This window comes from Galeopterus variegatus, unplaced genomic scaffold, assembly GCF_000696425.1.
Source record: "Galeopterus variegatus unplaced genomic scaffold, G_variegatus-3.0.2 Scaffold10283, whole genome shotgun sequence".
Taxonomy (NCBI): Eukaryota; Metazoa; Chordata; class Mammalia; order Dermoptera; family Cynocephalidae; genus Galeopterus; species Galeopterus variegatus.
The window spans coordinates 45,916-65,068 of record NW_007736394.1 but is presented as its reverse complement, the minus strand read 5'-3'; the positions used below and the strand labels follow the sequence as shown (position 1 = coordinate 65,068).

Sequence of the window (19,153 nt, the reverse complement as noted above, 5' to 3'; positions counted from 1 at the left end):
TATACATTGTATATTGACAAAATAAAAATTTAATGAAAATTAAAAAAAATAATAAAAAAAATAAAAAAAATAAAAAATAACCATTTTTAAAATGGGTATTGGAATATAACTTTTCTCAAATAAAAAACCCCCGAATTTATAAGGAAAAAAAAAAAAGAAATTATGCTTTTTTCCTAATCCTCAGAGCAAACTTTGGAGCAGGTGTTATCTCCCCCTTTTTATGAATGAGAAAACAAGGTTCAGACAGGGAAAGTAATTTCCCCAAAGCTACACAGCAAATAGAGAGGAATCCAGGTGTGTCTGCTCCTGACACTTCCCTAGTATACCGGACTGCTTATCAAAGGCCCGTGGAGCCCAGAGCTGTCCCTGCAACCCTCTAAGTGGTGCCCCACCCTGGTATTTGTTCCTCAGCTTGCTTCAATCTCAGCTAAATTTGCTCATCGTGACGATGAGGCACTTATCTCGCAAATGCTCTGGAGGTCCCGGTCAGCACAGGCCTGTGTCCCAGCTGGGTGCTCTGGAGCTGCCCTGCTCCTTGCTCCCCTGCTGTGATATTGTGAAAAGATATACTTGATCTTCATCCCCATCTCCTGACTTACAACTCTTAAAATCCTTAGACTCTCCAGAGTGGTAAGAGTTTTTCATATGCTAATGATGGCCACCAGCCCCAAGTTAGCCTCAGGAAGAGGATGGTCACAGGAAAGACCAGGGCAGGACTTTCAGCCCCACCTCCAGCTCTGGGGACGGGAGAGGGGCTGAAGGTTAAGTTGATTGCAGGTAGCCAATGATTTAATCGATCATTTCTATGTCATGAAGCCTCCATAAAAACCCAAGAGGCCTGGGAGGAGCTTCTGGGCAGCTGAACGCATGGACATTCCTGGAGAGTGGTGCACCTGCCTGGGTAAAAGAAAGTAAGCTGAGACACCGGGTACCGATCGGGATTTATTAAAGGAAAAGAATCTACTGGGCTGTGCTCACAGTGGAGGGCAGCCCCAGGCTGCCCTCAAGATGGAGGACAGCACCAGATGTGGGGGGTGGGAGAGCTTATATGGACTGATACAATCAAGGAGGGGCATTATGCTGATGCGGAAGCTATGTGACCAGGGTGGAGAACTGCGCCCTTGTGGAAGCAAAAGGGGTTCTGTTTTGCAGAAGTCACAAGGCTTCTCATAAAGGGAAGGGGGAAGGGGTTTGGTGCTGGAGTGGAAGACAAGGCCGGCAGCTATTTTGTGCTTATTGTGCGCACAATGGCGCCAGTCACGTCCAAGATCCATCACTGGGGAGGGCATGGAAGCTCTGGACCCCTTCCCCATACCTCACCCTATGCATTGCTTCATCTGTATCCTCGAAAATATCGTTTATAACGAACCAGTAAATGTGAGTACGTGTTTCCCTGAGCTCTGTTAGCTGCTCAAGCAAACTAATCGAACCCAAGGAGGGGCTGTGGGAACCCTGACTTACAGCTGGTTGCTCAGAAGTTCCAGAGGCCTGGACTTGCAACTGACGTCTGAAGTGGGGGCAGTCTTGGGGACTGAGCCCTCAACCTGTGGGATCTGACACTATCTCCAGGTAGATGTCAGAATTGAATTGGAGGACACCCCGCTGGTGTCCACTGGAGAATTGCTGGCTTGCTTGCCAGTGGGGAGAAGTCCCCGCACATTTGGTCAGACTGCTGCTGAGTGAGAGTGCAGAGAAAAGGCGCTGTGTTGTGTTTTTCTGTACACCTGCCCACTGCATGGGACAGACCCCACCCCACGCTGCCTCCCACGGGTCCACTCCTGAAGACAGACAGACAGTCTGAGCTGTAAATGAAGATTCACTGGAGTGAATAGCATTTTTATTAGGCAAAATTAAATTCTGATGCACGTTATCTCTATCAAGAGCAGAGGAAAGGAAGAAAAAAAACACCAACCTGTGCATCGACTGCTTTTCTTCAAGAGCATCTGCTCAGTTAACAGCCTCTCCCAAAGCCCCAGTTATTAAGGTTGGTTATAAATGAACCGTATTAAACAAATAACATGGATTTTTCTGAATTTGCAGAGCCAATTTATAATTAATGGGGAATTGGGCCTGCTATTAAGTTTTATTAAATTCTATTTTCTTGTATCTTTGCCAGTTACAACATAACTGTTGTTTAAAAAGAAAAAGAGTACTAGGCAGCTAGGCAAGGTGTTAGGTTCGGCAAGACAGAGGAGGGAGAGACCCAAGCCAGGCGCCATTTCAGTCAAGAAGCTTTATTCTACCAGCATGGAGGAAAGGCTGAGTCAGATCAGCTCCCCCGAGCATAGGAAAGCAGGAGGTGTATAAGACTTTTAGGGTTCTGGCAGAGTAATGGGCAGTTTCGAAATCAGTGGTATGCAAGGTGACACAGCCCTTGAGGTCCGATAGCACCTGGTCGGTCAGGGCACAGGCTTCTGAAACATTCCTTCCAGCCCAGCCCACTTGCCTTAAGCTGGCCATGAGGCTTAATTCAGGGTGGAAAGAGTCCAGACCTGGGTGTGACCCCCTGGAGCTGCCCGTGCACGGTGCATGTCTCCTGCCAAGTAAACTTGGAACCTCTTTTCTCCACCCTTAAAATGGGTACGGAGTTCCCAGTACTACTTAAGGTTATTTGAAGAATTAAATAGGATTAAAATTTCACCTTTATACACCTTCTTCCCTCCCTCCCTCCCTTCTCCTCTTCCTCCTCCTCCCACTCCCCCTCCTTTAATGAGAATGGTTGACAGCACTTTTCCCAAACAGGTAGGGACAGGAGATTGCATGGCAGTGGATCTCTTGGTTCTGTCCTGTCTTAGTCACGCTCATGAGAGTGGGGAGTTGCTCACTATCTGGGGGCTTCCGGGAGAGCGTGAGCATGGTGTGCTGGCCTGTGGCTAACTGCCAGGTCTGCAAGCGCAGCCTGGTGGGTAGTGCTGCCAGCCTCCATGGTACCCGCATTCCCATCACAGACAGCTTCAAGCCACCAACCTGCCAATGTCCGAGTGTGGAGTTGGGAAGACACACAGTAGCCAACATTATTTCCATCCTACAACAGATGCAAATAACCTCAAAAGCACAGATAATAAAACATTGTAAATCTTCAGGAAATGATGTTTTTGAGTATCTATTACCTTTGTTTTTAATATAATTTATTTAATTGTCATTTCATGCAATTTAATTTTAATAATGGTTGTGTTTAACAACTGACTCGCAAAATTCCTAAAAATTTTAAAATGAGCTCTTGCAAGCCGGTATGGGGGCCACTGGGTGTGACAGACTATGCTTGGTTTGATCCTGGACACCGCTCCGTGGGATCCGCTGGCTACTGGGAAAAGGAGGACCCGCCTGCTCCAGGTGCTCTGGAAGGGAGGGAGGTGCTCCAGCCCTCACTTCCCATTCATTAAATCAGGAAACCCTGCTGACCTGTCAACATGAGCCACCAATGTGACCCGGTGTGCTGTGGTCCTCGGGCTTGCCCTCAGGTCTGCTACCTACCTCTTCCTGCCCCTGCAGCACAGTGAACGGCATTTCTCATGATTTCTTGCCCTTCAGCTACCAGGTAGGTTCAGCCAAGAGGAGACATTGGTGGAGGATTGGAGGGTGGGCAGAGAGGAGGAAGCAGGGTGCCCCCTCCCCATCTCCCATTTCTGAGGCATTTCTGGTAGGGCTGTGTCTCTCTCAGCACCCACTGGAGGCCCCTCCCAGCTCCCAGCTCCTCACAAGGGGCCCCAGCTCCTGGGCTCTAGTAGCACCACCTTCTCCTGTTGTCCCTTCAGCCCATGGTGCTAGGAGACTTCAGTAGTTGTGAACCCCTGGTTGACTCAGTGTCCCCTGTTAAGAGCGTCAGCCTTTTTGCTGGTGTGATCTGTACCCTGTATTAAATTCCCTTTGTTTGACTAATTGGATCTGGCCTGATACAATGGGGTGGCCTCAACCAAGAACCGGTGGTTAAAAGCAGGACAAAGAGGGACAAACAGGACAAATCCTCCCTGAAGAAGGATTATCATGTCTTAAGGTAAAGGAAGTGTTGACACAGGGTCAGAGGGTTTAAGGGGACAAGGTTGGTTTCAGTGCAGTCCATCATGGTGTTAGAAGTTACTCTGAGCCCAAGAATTATGGTTGAGAGTCAATGGAAACGCATGTCACTATGAATTAAAGACATGAAAAGTGCATCCCCAGTGAGGGGCATTGCTGTGTGCAGACAGCAGTGACCAAGGGTTGGCCACAAAGCTGTGCAGGGAATGTCTTCAGCAGTGACACCCTGTGGCAGGGAGGTGAGACAGCAGCAGTGGGTGCCACGACCCACTTCCACATCTCTTTCCATCTGGTGTTCGTGTGGGTGGGAGGGGGCCGGATTTCCCCCAGGATTCTTGGGCAATTCTTCAGGATCAGGGGCAGGTCCCAAGAGGCCTATACAACTTTTGAGGCAAGTGAGGACTGAAGGGAATAATTAGAAAAATAAGAGCTCCATGAGCATATTTCAGAAGTAGGACATTTTGTTACACCTTGGTTATCACAGATGAGGAGTGTAGACAGCACTCCATCTTGGCTGACCCCACTGCAGACCCTCTGGCCTCAGTGCCCCCTGCTTAGTAAGCACCCCCCATCCTCAGAAGTTCTGCTGTGGGGAGGAGATGGGGAGCGGCCCGGAGGATGCCAGCAGGGAGACGGCAGGCCCAGGTTTGCTTTCAGAACATGACATGCACCACCTCCAAGAGGATGGGGGTCTACCAAGGTTTTGAGAAGCAATTTTCTAGGTGTCAGGTTTTCTGTAAGATCCTCTGTGGACTGCAAACCAGCTGAGTTTGCCTTGACTGTCAATTTGCCTACTGAAGTGTAACACACGTGAGTGTCCTAAGTTTGAACCTGTGATTTTTCTGTTGTAAACTGCAGGCAATGCACTTTGCATGCTAATAGATGCCCCACATTGTAACTTCACTTGGGAAATTTCTGGAATCTTGTGGACCCACGGGGCTGGTCCTCAGCTGGTGATGGACTTTTGGGCCTCATACACTGCCAATGTTTTGCCTCATCATCCTCTTAAAATCTTGGGGAGATCTGGAATAGAAGGAGGGCTTTCAGTCTTGGGTTGAGAGTGGGGCTCTTCAGAGTTTCCCATGGCAGCAGGAGGCACGAAACCGGAGGGTCCCGAAGGAAGGAGGAGTGAAGAAAGGGGCTGGTGGGGGGGTGCCCCAGCAGGCAGGGGGCTAGGGGAGCAGCCCACTGCTTGTGGGACAGAGGGCCATGAGGTGCAGACCCCTGCTTCTCTCTTAGGGCAAGAGAATGTGGATGCGTCACCAACATGCCACCCTCTGACACTGAAGCCCCTCAGTGTCCTCAGCCCCCAAGACTGGGAGCCTGAGCTTGTCGAATTTGGCACCTGCTCATTTTGATTCTTTCATTTCTTCCAGGGTGGACAGAACACAGAACTACTGCTGGCTGGTCTTTGGGGACATTTCCCTTACAGGACCTGGGATCCCTAGGTAATGGCGTTTCCTCTCCCAGAAAGAGGCGCCTTGGGGATTGAAGGCTGTGACCCGCCAGGACGTGTCAGATCGGCCAGCTGCTGAGTGAAGCTCTGGGGTCCAGAAGTCCTGAGAGCAGGGAGACATGTGGAAGCCACCAAGAGGGCCACAATTTCTGCTCCTGAGAAACCAATAAAGGGGCTTGGGGCACCACCCTGCATGGGAAGAGCTGGTCAGTTTGTCTTTTGGAAGCTTGGCATCCCATCTGCTGGATGAGCCAAGCTGGTCTGAGTCCAGTGCTGCCTGGACAGCTGAGGCACCCCCTGGTCCTCAGCAGGGGTGGGCGCAGGCAGCAGGGTCAAGTGTAAAGGGGCAGGCAGAACCTTCATCCATTTTCCCTCCTGGGATCTGCGATGGTGTTTCGCTGCCATTACAAACCACTGTCTTGCCCAGAGATGGCGCCTTGTGGGGGTCTCTGTGTGGAGGTCAAGGCCTAGCAGGTCTAACCCCAGGCTGAGCCGCACACACTTGCAGGCTACCACGACCTACCAGTGCTGGCCCCTCTTGTGCATGCTCAGGATCGGTGCCGCAGCACAAGGTCAGTAGTTGATATGGTCAGTGTCTGTCCCCTCCGGAAATCATGTGGGAACTTGCTCCCCCATGTGGTAGGGAAAAGGTGGGGACATTGAGAGGTGATGGGATGGTGAGGACGGTGCTTATGAGTGGGATGATCAGGGAGTGGGCAGGGGCTTTATAAGGAGAGGAAGAAGCATGGGGGAAACGCTCTCGCCATGCTCACCACGCGACGCCCTGCACTGCCTCGGGACCCTGTAGAGTCCCCACCAGGAAGAAGACCCTCACCCGATGCACCCCCTGGGCGTGGACTTCCCAGACTCCAAAGCTGTAAGAAATGAATTTTGTTTTCTTCATAAATTACCCAGTTTCAGAAATTCTATTATAAGCAGCAGAAATGGACTAATACAGTGGTCTCAAGTGTCAGTGACAGAGAACAGTGTGGGGGACAGGCCACTTTGTCTTGGGGGGAGGTGGCCGTGAGGACACTGTGGGGAAACCTTGCACCAGTGAGTTTCTGAAGGGGTGTGCTATCCTGCTGATGGTGGAGAGGACTCCTTTTGACCAATCTCCATTTTACTCTCCTTTCTTTTACTGCAGAAAGCCTGGATTTTAGCTGGACAAGCAGCTGCCCAGTGAAAGGCCACATTTCCCAGCCTCCTGCCACTGCATGTGGCTCAGTTCTGATCATCAGGGACAAGAGCAGGAACGTGAGCACAGCTCCCAGGGCTGCCACCTGCCCCCCTACCTCCTCCCCATCTGCCCACGTGGACACGGGAGCAGGTGCGCTCTGGAGCTGGTGTCACAAGCAGTTGTGGCTTTGCGATCCACACAGCACCTTCCCAGCTGTGTGCCTGTGGCCCCAGAGCAGCAGCCACAGATGACAGGGGAACCATGGGTATGGCTGTGTGCCAATAAAACTTTATTTGTAGAAACAGGCGAGGGGCCAGGGCGGGGAAGGATGGCAGGAGCCCGGGCCCCTGGTGGGATGGCAGATTGGGGACGCCTGCCCAGCAGCCGCCAGCTCAGATTCCCACTCAGACGCAGACGGACATCGGCCTCCCTGCTGGGTAATCCAGTCTTTATTTGGTCTCCGCTGAAGTGGTCAGTCAGTCTCCTAAACACTGCCCCTGGCATTTGTCTGTGACCAGTGCAGCTGTGGCTTTCTCCCCACTTCCCCTCTTACCAGACCACGAGGAGCTGCTCTTTGATTTCTAACTTAGTTCATGATAAGACGGTGGGGCGGGGGAGTGAGGGCAGCGGTGGTTCTGCCCCGAGGCCAAGCTCTGTTGATCCAAGATGCCTGGGCTCGTCCTCACGCGTGGGACAGGGTGGGCTTATTTCCGCGTTGGGGTATGTACAAGGGCGTTAGCACATGCAGAAGAGGAGGCTGTCCAGGCAGCCTCGACAGGACATACCGTAGAAAAGGCACGTGATTCAGAGTCAGAGTGAGCTGTCCTCAGATGCCCTCCCTTGGGCAGGGCCACCTGTCCCAGGAGGGAGAGTTTGCATCCCCAATGGAGTGGCCGGTGCCCTGGCCGCCTGCCTCCACCATCCCCGGCGACAGGGCCCAGCCCTGAGATGCCGCAGGCACGGCCAGGGCTGCTCTGGGCAGGTGGGTGCAGAGGGGGGTGGTGCCAGCTTCCAGCCCGGCAGGCTCAGCCCAACACTCCCCAAAGTCTGCGAGGGTCCACATCAAGTGGAGGGGTCCCAGCGTGGAGGCGGGAGGGTCAGTGCCGCCCGTGTTTGATCCAGTTTCTGATCATCCACTTCTGCCCCGAGCACCTCTGCACCACCAGCCGGAGCCCGAAGTTGGCGTCTTTGGACATTTCCACCTCCAGGCACCGGCCCGTGTCTCGGCTCACAATGGGGCCACTCTGTGCCGTAAAAGAAACTGAGTCAGCTTGAGAGCCTAGAGGTCTCCTTCCTGAAGAGTCATCCCTGAGAATGAGGGGTGATCCCAAGCCCCAAGCTGGTCACTGCATGGCCATCCCAAAGGCCCAGGGTCCCTCTGATCCCCCTACCAGCTTCTGTTTATCCTGCCCCATCCCCTCCCAGTACCCCCCCAATCCTGCCCTGCTCTCTCATCTCTGGGGTCTAAACAGACACTAGGAAGACAGCGTATAAGGCCCCTGACCTGGCCTTTCCCCCCAAGGTGTCCCCTTGGCCCTTGGTTGCCTCGGCAGCCCTGTGGTCCCCTGGACATTGATGCCCTGGCCCAAGCCCAATGACCCCAGGAAGCAGACCTAACAGGTTCTCTCGTGTGATGCTGGCCCTCCCCGTCCCTGCCCCAAACCGGGCCCCTCAGGGACCTTCGATGCTTATTGGCACAGTGAGTTCCAGTGCCAGCTCCTCCTGGAGCCTCTCCTATAGCCAGAGCCCCCAGACCCACTGCTGAGCATGGGCAGAGCCACTCTTGGACTGTCTGTACACAGAGGGAACAGTGATCGAGGCCTGTGCGGGGTCCCAGCAGAAGGAGAGGGTGAGGTTGGGAGTGGGGATGGGGACCCGGAAGACGAGGCACAGGTGGACTGGGATGGCAAGCGTGGCTGGAGTAGGTCCCAGGGCTCAGAGATCACCAGGAGGGGGACTTGACCTTGCATGCGATGCCAGGCCACTGAGGAGCTTTCAGGTGGGAGAGTACCATGGGCAGAACGTGTTTTAGGAAAACCCTGAACTTCAAGTCCTGACCCTCAGTGCCTGCCAACACGACCTTATTTAGAAGTATGGTCTCTGCAGCTGTGGTTAGTTAAGATGAAGTCATGCCAGAGCAGGGTGGCCCTGATCCTGTACTAGCGTCTGGAGGCATAGACAGGGAAGATGGCCTTGCAAGGACGGAGGCAGAGACTGGAGCGACGGGCCACAAGCCAAGGATGGCCAGCCACACTGGGAGCTGGAAGAGGCAAGAACGACCCTCCCCTGGAGCCTCCAGAGGGAGCTGGGCCCCAGCACATCTTGAGTTTGGACTCTGGCCTCCAGAACTGTGAGAGGCACATTCCTGTGTGGTCATTCTTTATGTCAGCTGAGGACACCATTGCAGAAGGGTTTTAGGAGAATCTTCATCCTTGTCTGGTGCAAAAGATCTAGGCAGAGGTGGTGGGAGATGGGCAGAGCCCCCGAACATGGGGGACTGGAGGAGTGACCAGAGGCTTTGCCACTCTGCCGTGGATGGAGGCAGTGGAGAGATGGCTGAGCCCGTGGAGGACGTGCTGAGATCGAGGGGCCTGGTGTTTAGACAGGTGGGAGTGCGTGCAGAGGCTTGGTGTGGGGTGCACATGGAGACAGGGTGTGGGGAGAAGACAGCCTGGCAAGCAGGGAGGGTAGATGGGAGGCAATTCATTCTTGGGGAGGGAAGAATGGCCTAGCCCTGGGTAAGGGTGTGGGCGGGAATCGGCTTTGGGGAGTTGGGAGCCGCCTTCGTCCTCTCCAGTCCACCTGCTTATCCTTGGGCTGCCTGATGGGAACCAGCAACCCAGCAGCCCCCAGAGGGGCCAGGAGGGGGCTGTTTCAGCAAAGCGCCGAGGAATCGTCTCTTTCCCCACCTGGCCACAGCCACGGTGGGAATCACACCCCTCACTCTGCTCTGGAGTCTGGAGCCTGGGCAGCCTAGGCTGGAGGAGGCTGGGTTTTGGGGTTGGCCGAGGCTGGGAGGTGCTGGGGTTCAGGGTCAGGTGAGGCTGGAAGGGGCTGGAATTCGGGAGTGGCCAAAGCCGTGAGGGGTTGGGGTTTGGGGATGGATGAGGCTGGGAGGGGCTGAGGGTCAGGGGTGGCTGAGGCTGGGAGGGCAGCCGCAGTGCTGTGACCAGACCATCAGGCTCCCCTCTGCTGTGTGACCCTGGACTAGTCACCTAACCTCTCTGTGAGTATCGGGGTTTGGGCGGAGCAGCTGATCCAGGCCCCTCCTCTGCTCTGAAGCCTCCCTCACCCACTGCTGCCCTCTAACTCCCACCGTGAGGCTGGCCCAGGTGGCAGCCCCGCCCCTCACCTGTCCCTCCCGCCCCCCATCCTGCTACCTGGGTGAAGTCCCACAGCCGCTGCGTCGGCCGAGCCACATCCTCACACTTCCTCAGGGTGGGTGTGCGGCCCCTGCCGTCGTCCACCAGACACTTGGAGTCGGGCAGGAAGGCCGTGGAGCCCAGGGGGCCCAGCTGCAGGAGGCCGTCGGCGCTGTACCGTACCAGCTGGGGAGAGGGCAGCCACGAACTATCAGCAGTACCCACGTCCAGGCCAGGGGTGCCACGGCCCTATCTTTCCACCAGGCTCTCCCAGAGGGCCCCAGACCCAGCACAGAGGGACACAGATGGGTCAGCCCAGGCCACCCTAAACTAGCCATGGACTGGGGCCCTTGAGTGGCTGAGTTGGAGTCTCCCCCCTGGGGACTGGGGACGCTGCAGTGGATGCAAGATGACCAGGGGGCTGGGCTGGGAGGCTCTGAGTGGAGGAGGGTTGGCATGGCCTGGGCTCTGGATGACAGCCAGCTGCTAGTCAGCTTTGGGAAGAAGGAGGAGCAGCCCAGGCTGTCTGTTGCTGGCACAGCCTGGGGAGCAAGGACAAGGCAGCTGCTGGAGGCCTGGGGCACTTGCCCGGCATTGCGTCCCAGAGGGTGATCCTGAATCTCCCAGGGCCCATGCTAGTGGTCAAGGCACTGGAGCAGCAACAAGGCCCCCTGGCCCCTCTCACCTCAGAAAGTTCTGGAATGGGAAGGAGCCTGGCCCAGGGCCACAGCCAGAGAGATGAAGATGTAATTCCCCCCAGGAAGATGTCCTAGAGCCAAGCCTGGTGGGCAGCGCCCAGAGCAGAACAGGTGGGCGCTGCTCTCTGGGGTGCATGGAGCTTCCAAGGGGCCTGGGGCCTAAGCTGGATGCTCCCTCCTCCCTGCCCCCTCAGCCCTTCATCTCCTGGTGGTGGTGAGTGAGCAGGAGGTCAGGGTGGGGTACAGCTCACAGCTGAGTGCCAGGCTGCCTGGCCTCTGGGGGTACAGGGACCCCTGTGCCTTCAGCCTAGTTGCTCAACCAGGATCCGCCTTAGATGCTTCTTTTCTCAGAACTTTGCCCAGAGCTCTGCCCCACAAAAGGGCTGGGCACCTCAGCCACAGGCCTGGACTCTTGAGAACTTCACAGGAGCCCCAGGTCGGCCTCATCTGCCTTTGAACTATGAGGGAATTATTTTCAGATGAAGGAGCCCCAAGTTCACATATGCTGGGGTCCTGGTTTATGCTGTTTTTGCATAGCAAAACACCACGTAACATAGGCTTCTACGTGTGACTGTATAGTAACAACTATACACTCAACAGGAAACCAAGAGTCTCTATTCCTGCCACTTCCTAGCTGTGTGACCTTGGGCAAGTCACTTGACCTCTCTGAGCCTCGGTTGCCTCATCTGTAAGTAGGAGATTATGATAGTACCTGCTGACAGGGCTATGGTAAGGATAACATGAGATGTGCTTAAAATAATAGCAAACAATAAATACATCAGGTCTTTTCATATGTAAAGTGCATCTCTCTCAATTTCTCTTTCTCTCAGGCACACACACACACATGTGCACACACACATATATGCACACATTATGGAAGACTGTATTCTCCAACACAGTCTCACCGGAGATAAGCTGCAATAATATCTCCCACCCGACACGTGTGTATTCTCTCTCCTTGAGTTGTTTGGGGAGTGTGTGGACATCGTGGAGGTGAGGCGAGGTCATAAATGGGACGCTTGATCTTGGAAGCCACTGTCATGCTGTGAGGAGCCCAGGCAGCCTGGGGAGAGGCTGGCATGGGAGGGTGTGAGACCCCAGCCAGCCTCAGCCCCCTGAGTCTCAGTTGGCAGCCAGCACACCTCGCCCACCAGACAAGAGAGGCAGGGGGCAGAGGGCCTTCCAGCCCTGGTCAGGCAGCTCCAGTGGACGTTGGGGAGGTGCAAAGACCGTTGGCTCCTGCTGAGCCAGCTCTGCCCAAATTGCAGATCGGTGAGCAAAACAAGCCTGTTGTTCTAGGCCATTCCATTTGGGGGCAGGTGATCACAGATACACTCCTGTGCTATTCGAGGGAATTGGCACTTGGTACAAAAGCTCAAGGCTTCAACCTGGAGAGCCAGAACTATGCAGATTGAGAGGCCAGCCGACCCCTGGATTCAAGTCTGGCCTCCAGAGCTGTAGGAGAACCCCGTGGTTTTAAGCCAGTACCAGTGTGGTCCTTTGTCACAGCAGCACTAGGAGACTAACACAGCCAGGTGTTGGGGTTTCAGGACATGGCTTCTCTCGCCTCTGACATTTCGGCAGCCTCCAGAGAGAACCTAGGTGTTGTGAGTGACCAAGCAGACTGATGTCAGTGTGCAAAGAGGAAACCACTGGCAGGCCGTGTCCTGTTTGATGGGAACATTGGTCCACCTGATCTCTCTGGTGGGGTTCTGTCACACAGGCCTGGCTCTCTCTGGTCTCACCTTGGCTCCATCTGCTGCCCCTGGTTCCAGCAGCCAGGAAGGCCATGTCTGCCGGCTGCTCCAATGTCCTCTGGAGGCAGAGAGCTCACACTCATCACTGGCACTGCAGAGGGTCATTGGAAAACCCCCACCTCACCCAGCCACGGACTCCCTGTCCCTAAACCCCAGAGGCCGGCCCCCAGCATGGCCCTCCAGCAGTGACATGCCAGGCAAAGGGGGTTTTCCCTCATGCGGGAGAATGTACTACTGAGGAACAGCCAGGGGACGCTTGGTCACCTCAATCGCTCCTTGCCAGGCACTCAGAGCCCCCTGCCCCCAGACAGGATGTGGCCCTCTCTCCTGGGTTCTGTGAGACAGTGGTGCCCACCAGAGGATTTCCCAGATGAGTTTTGACAGGCCCAGCACATTGGATTTCCTCAGAAGCGTCTCTGCATCTCCATGGGTGGCCACAGCACTGCGAGCTGCTGTGTCAGTCAGGAGCCCTTTAATGAGCTGCAGAGGTGGCAATGGAAGGGCGATCCTGTACCCTTGGCTCTGTCGTCAGAGGCTCGGCTCTGTGGTGAGCCTGCGGCCGAGTGATGCTTCTGCTGCCTCCAGGCAATGTCCCCATGCTCCATGGGGCTGGGTCCCCGATGGCTTCACGGATCACTCAATTTCTGCCCGGATGGACATTCATGGATGCGGCTCAGATTCAGAGAGGGGCCCGAGTGTCATTTTGGAGAAAGCAGGATCCTGGGGTAGTTAAATAACGTCCAACACCCACTGAACAGAAGCACCATCCTACAAGCATAATGGGAATTCTCTCCTGATTGGAGACATCGGGCTCTTTATCTGAGTCGTGTGACAGACGGGGGCAGACAGGGGCAGCAGCGCCTGCCCCAGAGCTGCGGTGATTCCACTGGCTGGGGTCTGCACCCAGTGCTCCAAGTGATTCCAAAGCAGAGCTGGGATTGAAAGTCACTTGGCAGGCACTCAGTTAACAAGAACGCCACCGTAGTAACGACACTGTTTCCTGTACTGTACACATGCTGTGGCAAATGCCTTCCCCACCCTTTCCACTTGAATCCACACAATGGCCCTGAGAATAAGTACCATTATTATCCCATTTAATTGATGGGGAAACTGAGGCATGGGATATTAAGTGATTTGCCCAAGGCCCATTTGACCCCAAAGGCCTTGTTCTTAATTTACCATGTTGTGCTGCCTCTGGGTGGGGCAAGGAGGAGTCTCCTTGAGGGGCCCTCATGCTGCTCTGAGCCCCTGAACTCACAGCCATGGTGGCATCAGGATGCCCCAGCAGGCCCACCATGAGCCCCCGCCCTCGGGTAGCCACTTGCCTGCTCTGGGGTGCTCAGGGCCAGGTGGTCTGGGATGTGGGCCTCCCGTCATCTCTGACCTGTACTCCCCCAGGGCTCACCGCGAGGGGCAGCTGCTGCTCCTACCTGGGAGGACATCCCATGGCAGGGGTAGAGGATTGCTCGGTCGTCGTCTTCTGCACCCTGGTCCAAGCAGTAGCCACTGGCTTTGCTGTTTCTCACCTGCAACCAGAGTGACCGGAGAAGCCCCAGGGCCATTGAGGAGGGTCCCAAGGGCTGAGGCAAGGCTATAGAGTGTGTGTGCTCATGTGCAGTATATGAACATGGCTGTCTATGTGAATGCATAAATGTGTATACCTCTGTGTGAATGTACACACATGTTCACATGTCATTTTGCCCTGACAACAAGTGATTATATGTTTGTCTGTGTGCAGGCACCTTTGACTGGGGTTCATGCATATAGGTGAAAATGTACATGTGTATATGGGGAGTTTCTGTGTGTGCATGAGCAAAACTGTGTGCAAATGTTATATTTCTGTGTGCACTTGTACATACATGTGTGTACACACTTTAATATGTGTTTGAATGGATTTAGGTACATGCATGGATGTGAGTACACATGCATGAGTACATACACATGTAGGTGATTGTATGCATGCTTGCACATATACACATGCATGTGAATGCACATATATACACACATACACAAATGTAGATGCACATACATGTGCATGCAAACACATGTGCACACGAATGCGTGCATCTGCATATATGTATGTGAATGTGTGCACACATGCATGCAAGTGAATATACACAAGCACATGTGCATGCATGTGTATGCATGCATATGCACATGCATGTGTGCATACATCTGATGCATGTACATATGAATAAATGTGCATGTGTACATGCATGTGAATGAATGCATTCATGTGTATACATGCATGTGAAAACACGTGTGAATGCATACATAAATATGAATATATGTATATCCCTATATAGCCAATCCGAGAGGCACCATCAGGGTGGAGGCGGTACCTCTCCGTACGTGAGGGTGTCGTTGTAGACCCTCATCTCTGGGTACACATTCTCCAAGTACCACTTGAAGCTCCGACATTTCAGCCTCTGGCGCAGGGCCAGCCTTTCGGACACGTCCCCGAAGTCCACCCCTGGGTTCTGCAAGACCAGAAGCAGGCAGGGGCCATGTGAGTGTCTCATGTCCCCATAACTCAGGTCTCTGCCCACCATGTGTGAGCTCCAGGACCCTGAGACCCTACCTTCAGAGCAGCCCCACTCCACAGAGCTTCAGGGTGCTGAGGCCTTGTCCAGGTCTGGCAGCTGTTCACCATAGGGAGGGCCCTGATGGAGACCAGCCCCAGCCTGGGCAGCAGGTCCCTGGCTACACACAGGCCAGGCTCGTCCACACCTGCAATTGCCAAGGAAAATACTGGCCCCTGCCTAGCTCCCACGGGTGACCCCTGAGCCCTGGAATATCCTACGTGATAGGACTGTCTTTGGTTACCTGGACAATCTATGCTACAGTGAGATTTATGGCGGGGCTTTGGGCCATGGGGTATCTGCTTGACCTCTTCAGGGGCTGGAGACTAAGATCAGCCATATGGATGGTCAGCCATGGCCATGTGACCAATCACGATAAAAACTAGACTCTGAGGCCCGGCTGAGTTTCCTGGCTGGCAGCACTTGGCATGTGTCATTGTCACAGGTTGGTGATGGGAGGACAAAGTGCTGTCCATCAGATCCCGGGGAGGGGACACCCAGAAGCTCGTGTCTGGTTTCTCCTGGACCTTGCCCTGTGCATCTCTTCCCTGTGCTGGTTTCGTTTGTGTCCTGTCACTGCTGTAGCCACAACCCTGAGCATGACAGCTTTTTGAATTCCATGAGTCCTTCTGGGGAATTGTGGGACCCAAGGGTAGGGTTGGGGACGAACACCCTGTGACAGGCAGCGAGGCCTCAAGGACTGTGGGGGGGGTCTGAGGGAGTGCCTGCGCCCCACCCAGGGCTCTGAGCTCAGCCCTCTGGCTAACAGCAGACAACCAGCCTGGTGGGGAAGGGCAGACTCAGCCTAGACTGCCCAGGTTTAGATCCTATCACTTCTTAGTGTGTAGCCTTGGAACAGTCCCTTAGCCTTTCTCTGCCTCGGTTTCCTCATTTGCAACGTGGGGTGATCACAGCAGAAGCTCACGGGTGCCTGGTTATGAGGATTAAAGGGGTCAAGGGGCTTATAGTCAGCCCTTGTGCAGTAGGATGAGGAAGGCCTTTGCCAGCTTCTCTGGCCTGAGCTGGTGGCTGGAGCTGGCAGATCCTCACCCCCTGCCCACACTCAGCAGCGATAACGCCCCATGCTCCCTTCACATGTTAACGGGACGTCGTCACATTGCATATTTTCCGAATTAGTTCGCTTTATGGAAAGCGAGTCTTCATGAGCCACTGCCCTCTTCTCAGAGTCTCCAGTTCACGAGTCCACGTTCCAACGGCCTCCCGGTCTATGTGGTGGGAACCCGCCGTGGGGGTGATTCTGGGGCAGAATGTCACATACACACACACATACACATGCACGCAGATACTCACACCTACACACAACATACACATGCATATACTCACACCTGCACACACATGGTCACAGGCAGCATGCACATCCATACACACATACTCACATCTGCACACACATTCACAGGCAACACACACACACATACACACATATACATTCCCAAACCCATTTCTCTACAGGCCGCTGGTCTTGTTCCTCTGGTCTATGCCCAGCTCCAGCTTCCTGCCAGCAGTAGCAGATGCCCACACAGGCCTCTGGGCCCCACTCCCCATGGTGCTGGCAGAGCCCATGGCTGTGGGCCACGGGTGGGGAGGGGCAGCCACCATGGTTCCAGCAGGCAGCCTGGAGCCTCAGGATTTCTGGCTTTCTCCTCTAGGATCCTGCAGAAGCCTGGTTATATTTGGCTCTGCCACGTAATAGCTGTGAGTCCTTGAGTGAGTGACTTAACCTCTCTGTGCCTCAGTTTCCTTATCTATTGAGTGTGGAAATAGGAGGATTGTCACAAGGGCTTTATCTGCCACCGTTATTACTGCTGTAGTGACTGCCGCTGTGAAGCTCTAGCTCACTGGAATGTGCTCAGCACAGGGCGGGGGCTGTGGTCCCCAGGACACTCTCACCCTAGGGCAGCATCTACAGCCACCCAGTGCCCAGTCTCCAGCACCCTGGAGGCTTTGCTAGCCAGCATAAATAAGCATAAACAACTGGGGGAGGGACTTCCTGGCGGGAGGCCTGGCTTGCTCGGCATCCCAGCGGCTGCTGAAATGGACCATGGCAGGTGAGAGCCCCGATGTTCCAGGAATGCCTCCCCACCTCTGTGACACTGCTGTACCTATTGATGGCACCTGAGGCTACACTCCTGGGAGCCCTGAGTCTGGTGGAGGATCCTGCTGCCAGACGCCTGCTAAGGGTACAGTCCCTGCTCTGGACAGTGGTTCTCAGGCACTGGTGGTGCTGGCAGGTCCTGGAGCTCCTTTCCCAGCAGGTAGCAGTGGGCCCGAGGACCACATTTCCATCAGCTCCACTTTGAGAGCCAGCGCACTGGATGGCGGTGCCTGCTGTGGGGCACTTGTGTAGCTGGGCCATAGTTACTGGCAGGGCCACAAGGCTGCACGTGCTCCCTGCTGGTCTGGTTACTGCTTCCAAGTGGCTGACTGGTCTGAGGTGGCTGCTGCTACTGCTGCAGTAGATTGTGGGGGCGGCCAACCTTCATTCACTTCTGACCACCAGCAGCACTTGCAGCCAGGAAAAGGTCATCTACCAAAATGGGTTGGGTTGTGACCGTGCTGGCCTGGCCCTGGATGGACTCTGGCTTGGATTTCCTCATGGGGCTACAGGTAGGCCGCCCTTCCCCAGCCCAGCCCAGTGCCTGGCTTACCGTCATGGGGATGTTCCAGGCCATGTACACGTGGGACTTGAAGTCGTCCATCCACACCTCAGCCGCCCGCAGCGCATTGCGCTTTGCGTAGTAGTCGATGTCGTTGTTGTAGGGCTTCTTGGTGCGCTCAATGTGGGCCACGCGAGAGCAGGGCAGCACCTCCATGCTGCCGCCACACTGCCACACCTGTGCGGACAGAGGTGTGGGCTGTGGGGAAGCCACCCCTCTGTCTCCAGGTGTCCCCTGTTCACAGGCCTGGGACACACCCTCCTGAGGGCACCTGCACCACTGTGGGCCTAGTGGATCCCTGAGGGTCTGTTTTCAGGGGAGGATGGCCAGAGAGAAGTGCAGGCTTTGAGCATGTCCTTCAGAGCCTGGGCACAGGCGATCTCCTCTTTGGGATTTCCTACCAAATTTGACTTCCCTTGCACGTTCCATGACTGGGGGATTCTTTGATTCCAGCCACCCGCACTTAGCTATTTTCCCTTCCTGGTGGCCCCCATCCCACCCCCACTCAGTGCTGTTCTGTGCAGGGAGCCCCCCCCAGCCACTCCCCCACACATCCCCCCAGCCAGCGTGAATAAACCCATCTAATTTTATTTATTTATTTTATTTTATTTTATTTTATTTTTCTTCCTTTTTGTCTTTTTTTGTGACCGGTAATGGGATCGCAACCCTCAGTGTCACGCCTGCACCGGTCTCTATAGGGGATCCGAACCCTCAGTGGGAGTACCGCTGCGCTCCCAAGTGCCGCACTCTACCGAGTGCACCACCAGGCTGGCCCAACCCATCTAATTTTAAAAGAGCCACTTGCTATGTGAACCCAGCTTCAAGCATCCTAAATAAACATATGATCTTCATCTAAATGAGAAGTCTGAGCAGCATGCTTCCTCTGCACATAAAACTCCCCCAAGCCCCTAACTTTCTGAACCCCCACCCATGGTAGAAATAGATTTTGCACCGCGATCTCCTTTTATAAGTTCTTACTTCTGTACTGCGTCACTTAAATGACACTCAGCCTTACGAGGCGTGATCTTTTAAATCTCTTCCATTCCATCCCATCCCATCCTGACCTATCCTGTCATGATGGCTAATTTTAAGTGTCCACTTGACTGGGCCACTGTTGTCAGAATGTTTGATTAAACATTATTCTGGGTGTCTGCGAGGGTGTTTCTGGATGGGATGAACACTGAAATCTGTACACTGAGACAGCAGATGGTCCTTCCCACTGTGGGGGGCCTCCTCCAATCTGCTGGAGGCCTGAACAGGATAACGAGGCTGAGTAAGGGGGAATTCCCTCTTTCTGCCTGTCTTTGAGCTGGGACATTGGTCTTCTTTTGCTTTCAGACTTGGACTCGGACAGGAATTTACACCATCGGCTCTCCTGGATTTCCAGATCACCAGCTGCAGACCCTGGGACTTCTCAGCCTCCCCACTG

The 19,153-nt window shown here is 54.5% G+C and overlaps 1 protein-coding gene across 1 annotated transcript; it reads right to left on the bottom strand.

The window, feature by feature from the left end:
- Nucleotides 1-6,916: 6,916 nt before the first annotated feature.
- On the bottom strand, nt 6,917-17,923 carry GALNT9 (polypeptide N-acetylgalactosaminyltransferase 9). The gene is made up of 5 exons (XM_008594170.1): nt 17,716-17,923; nt 14,810-14,947; nt 13,898-13,993; nt 10,031-10,198; nt 6,917-7,894 (listed from the first exon to the last, which is right to left on the bottom strand). The coding sequence occupies exons 1-5, from the start codon at nt 17,878-17,880 to the stop codon at nt 7,748-7,750; spliced, it is 714 nt and encodes a 237-aa protein (XP_008592392.1). The 5' UTR covers nt 17,881-17,923; the 3' UTR covers nt 6,917-7,747.
- Between the last annotated feature and the right edge of the window lie 1,230 nt (nt 17,924-19,153).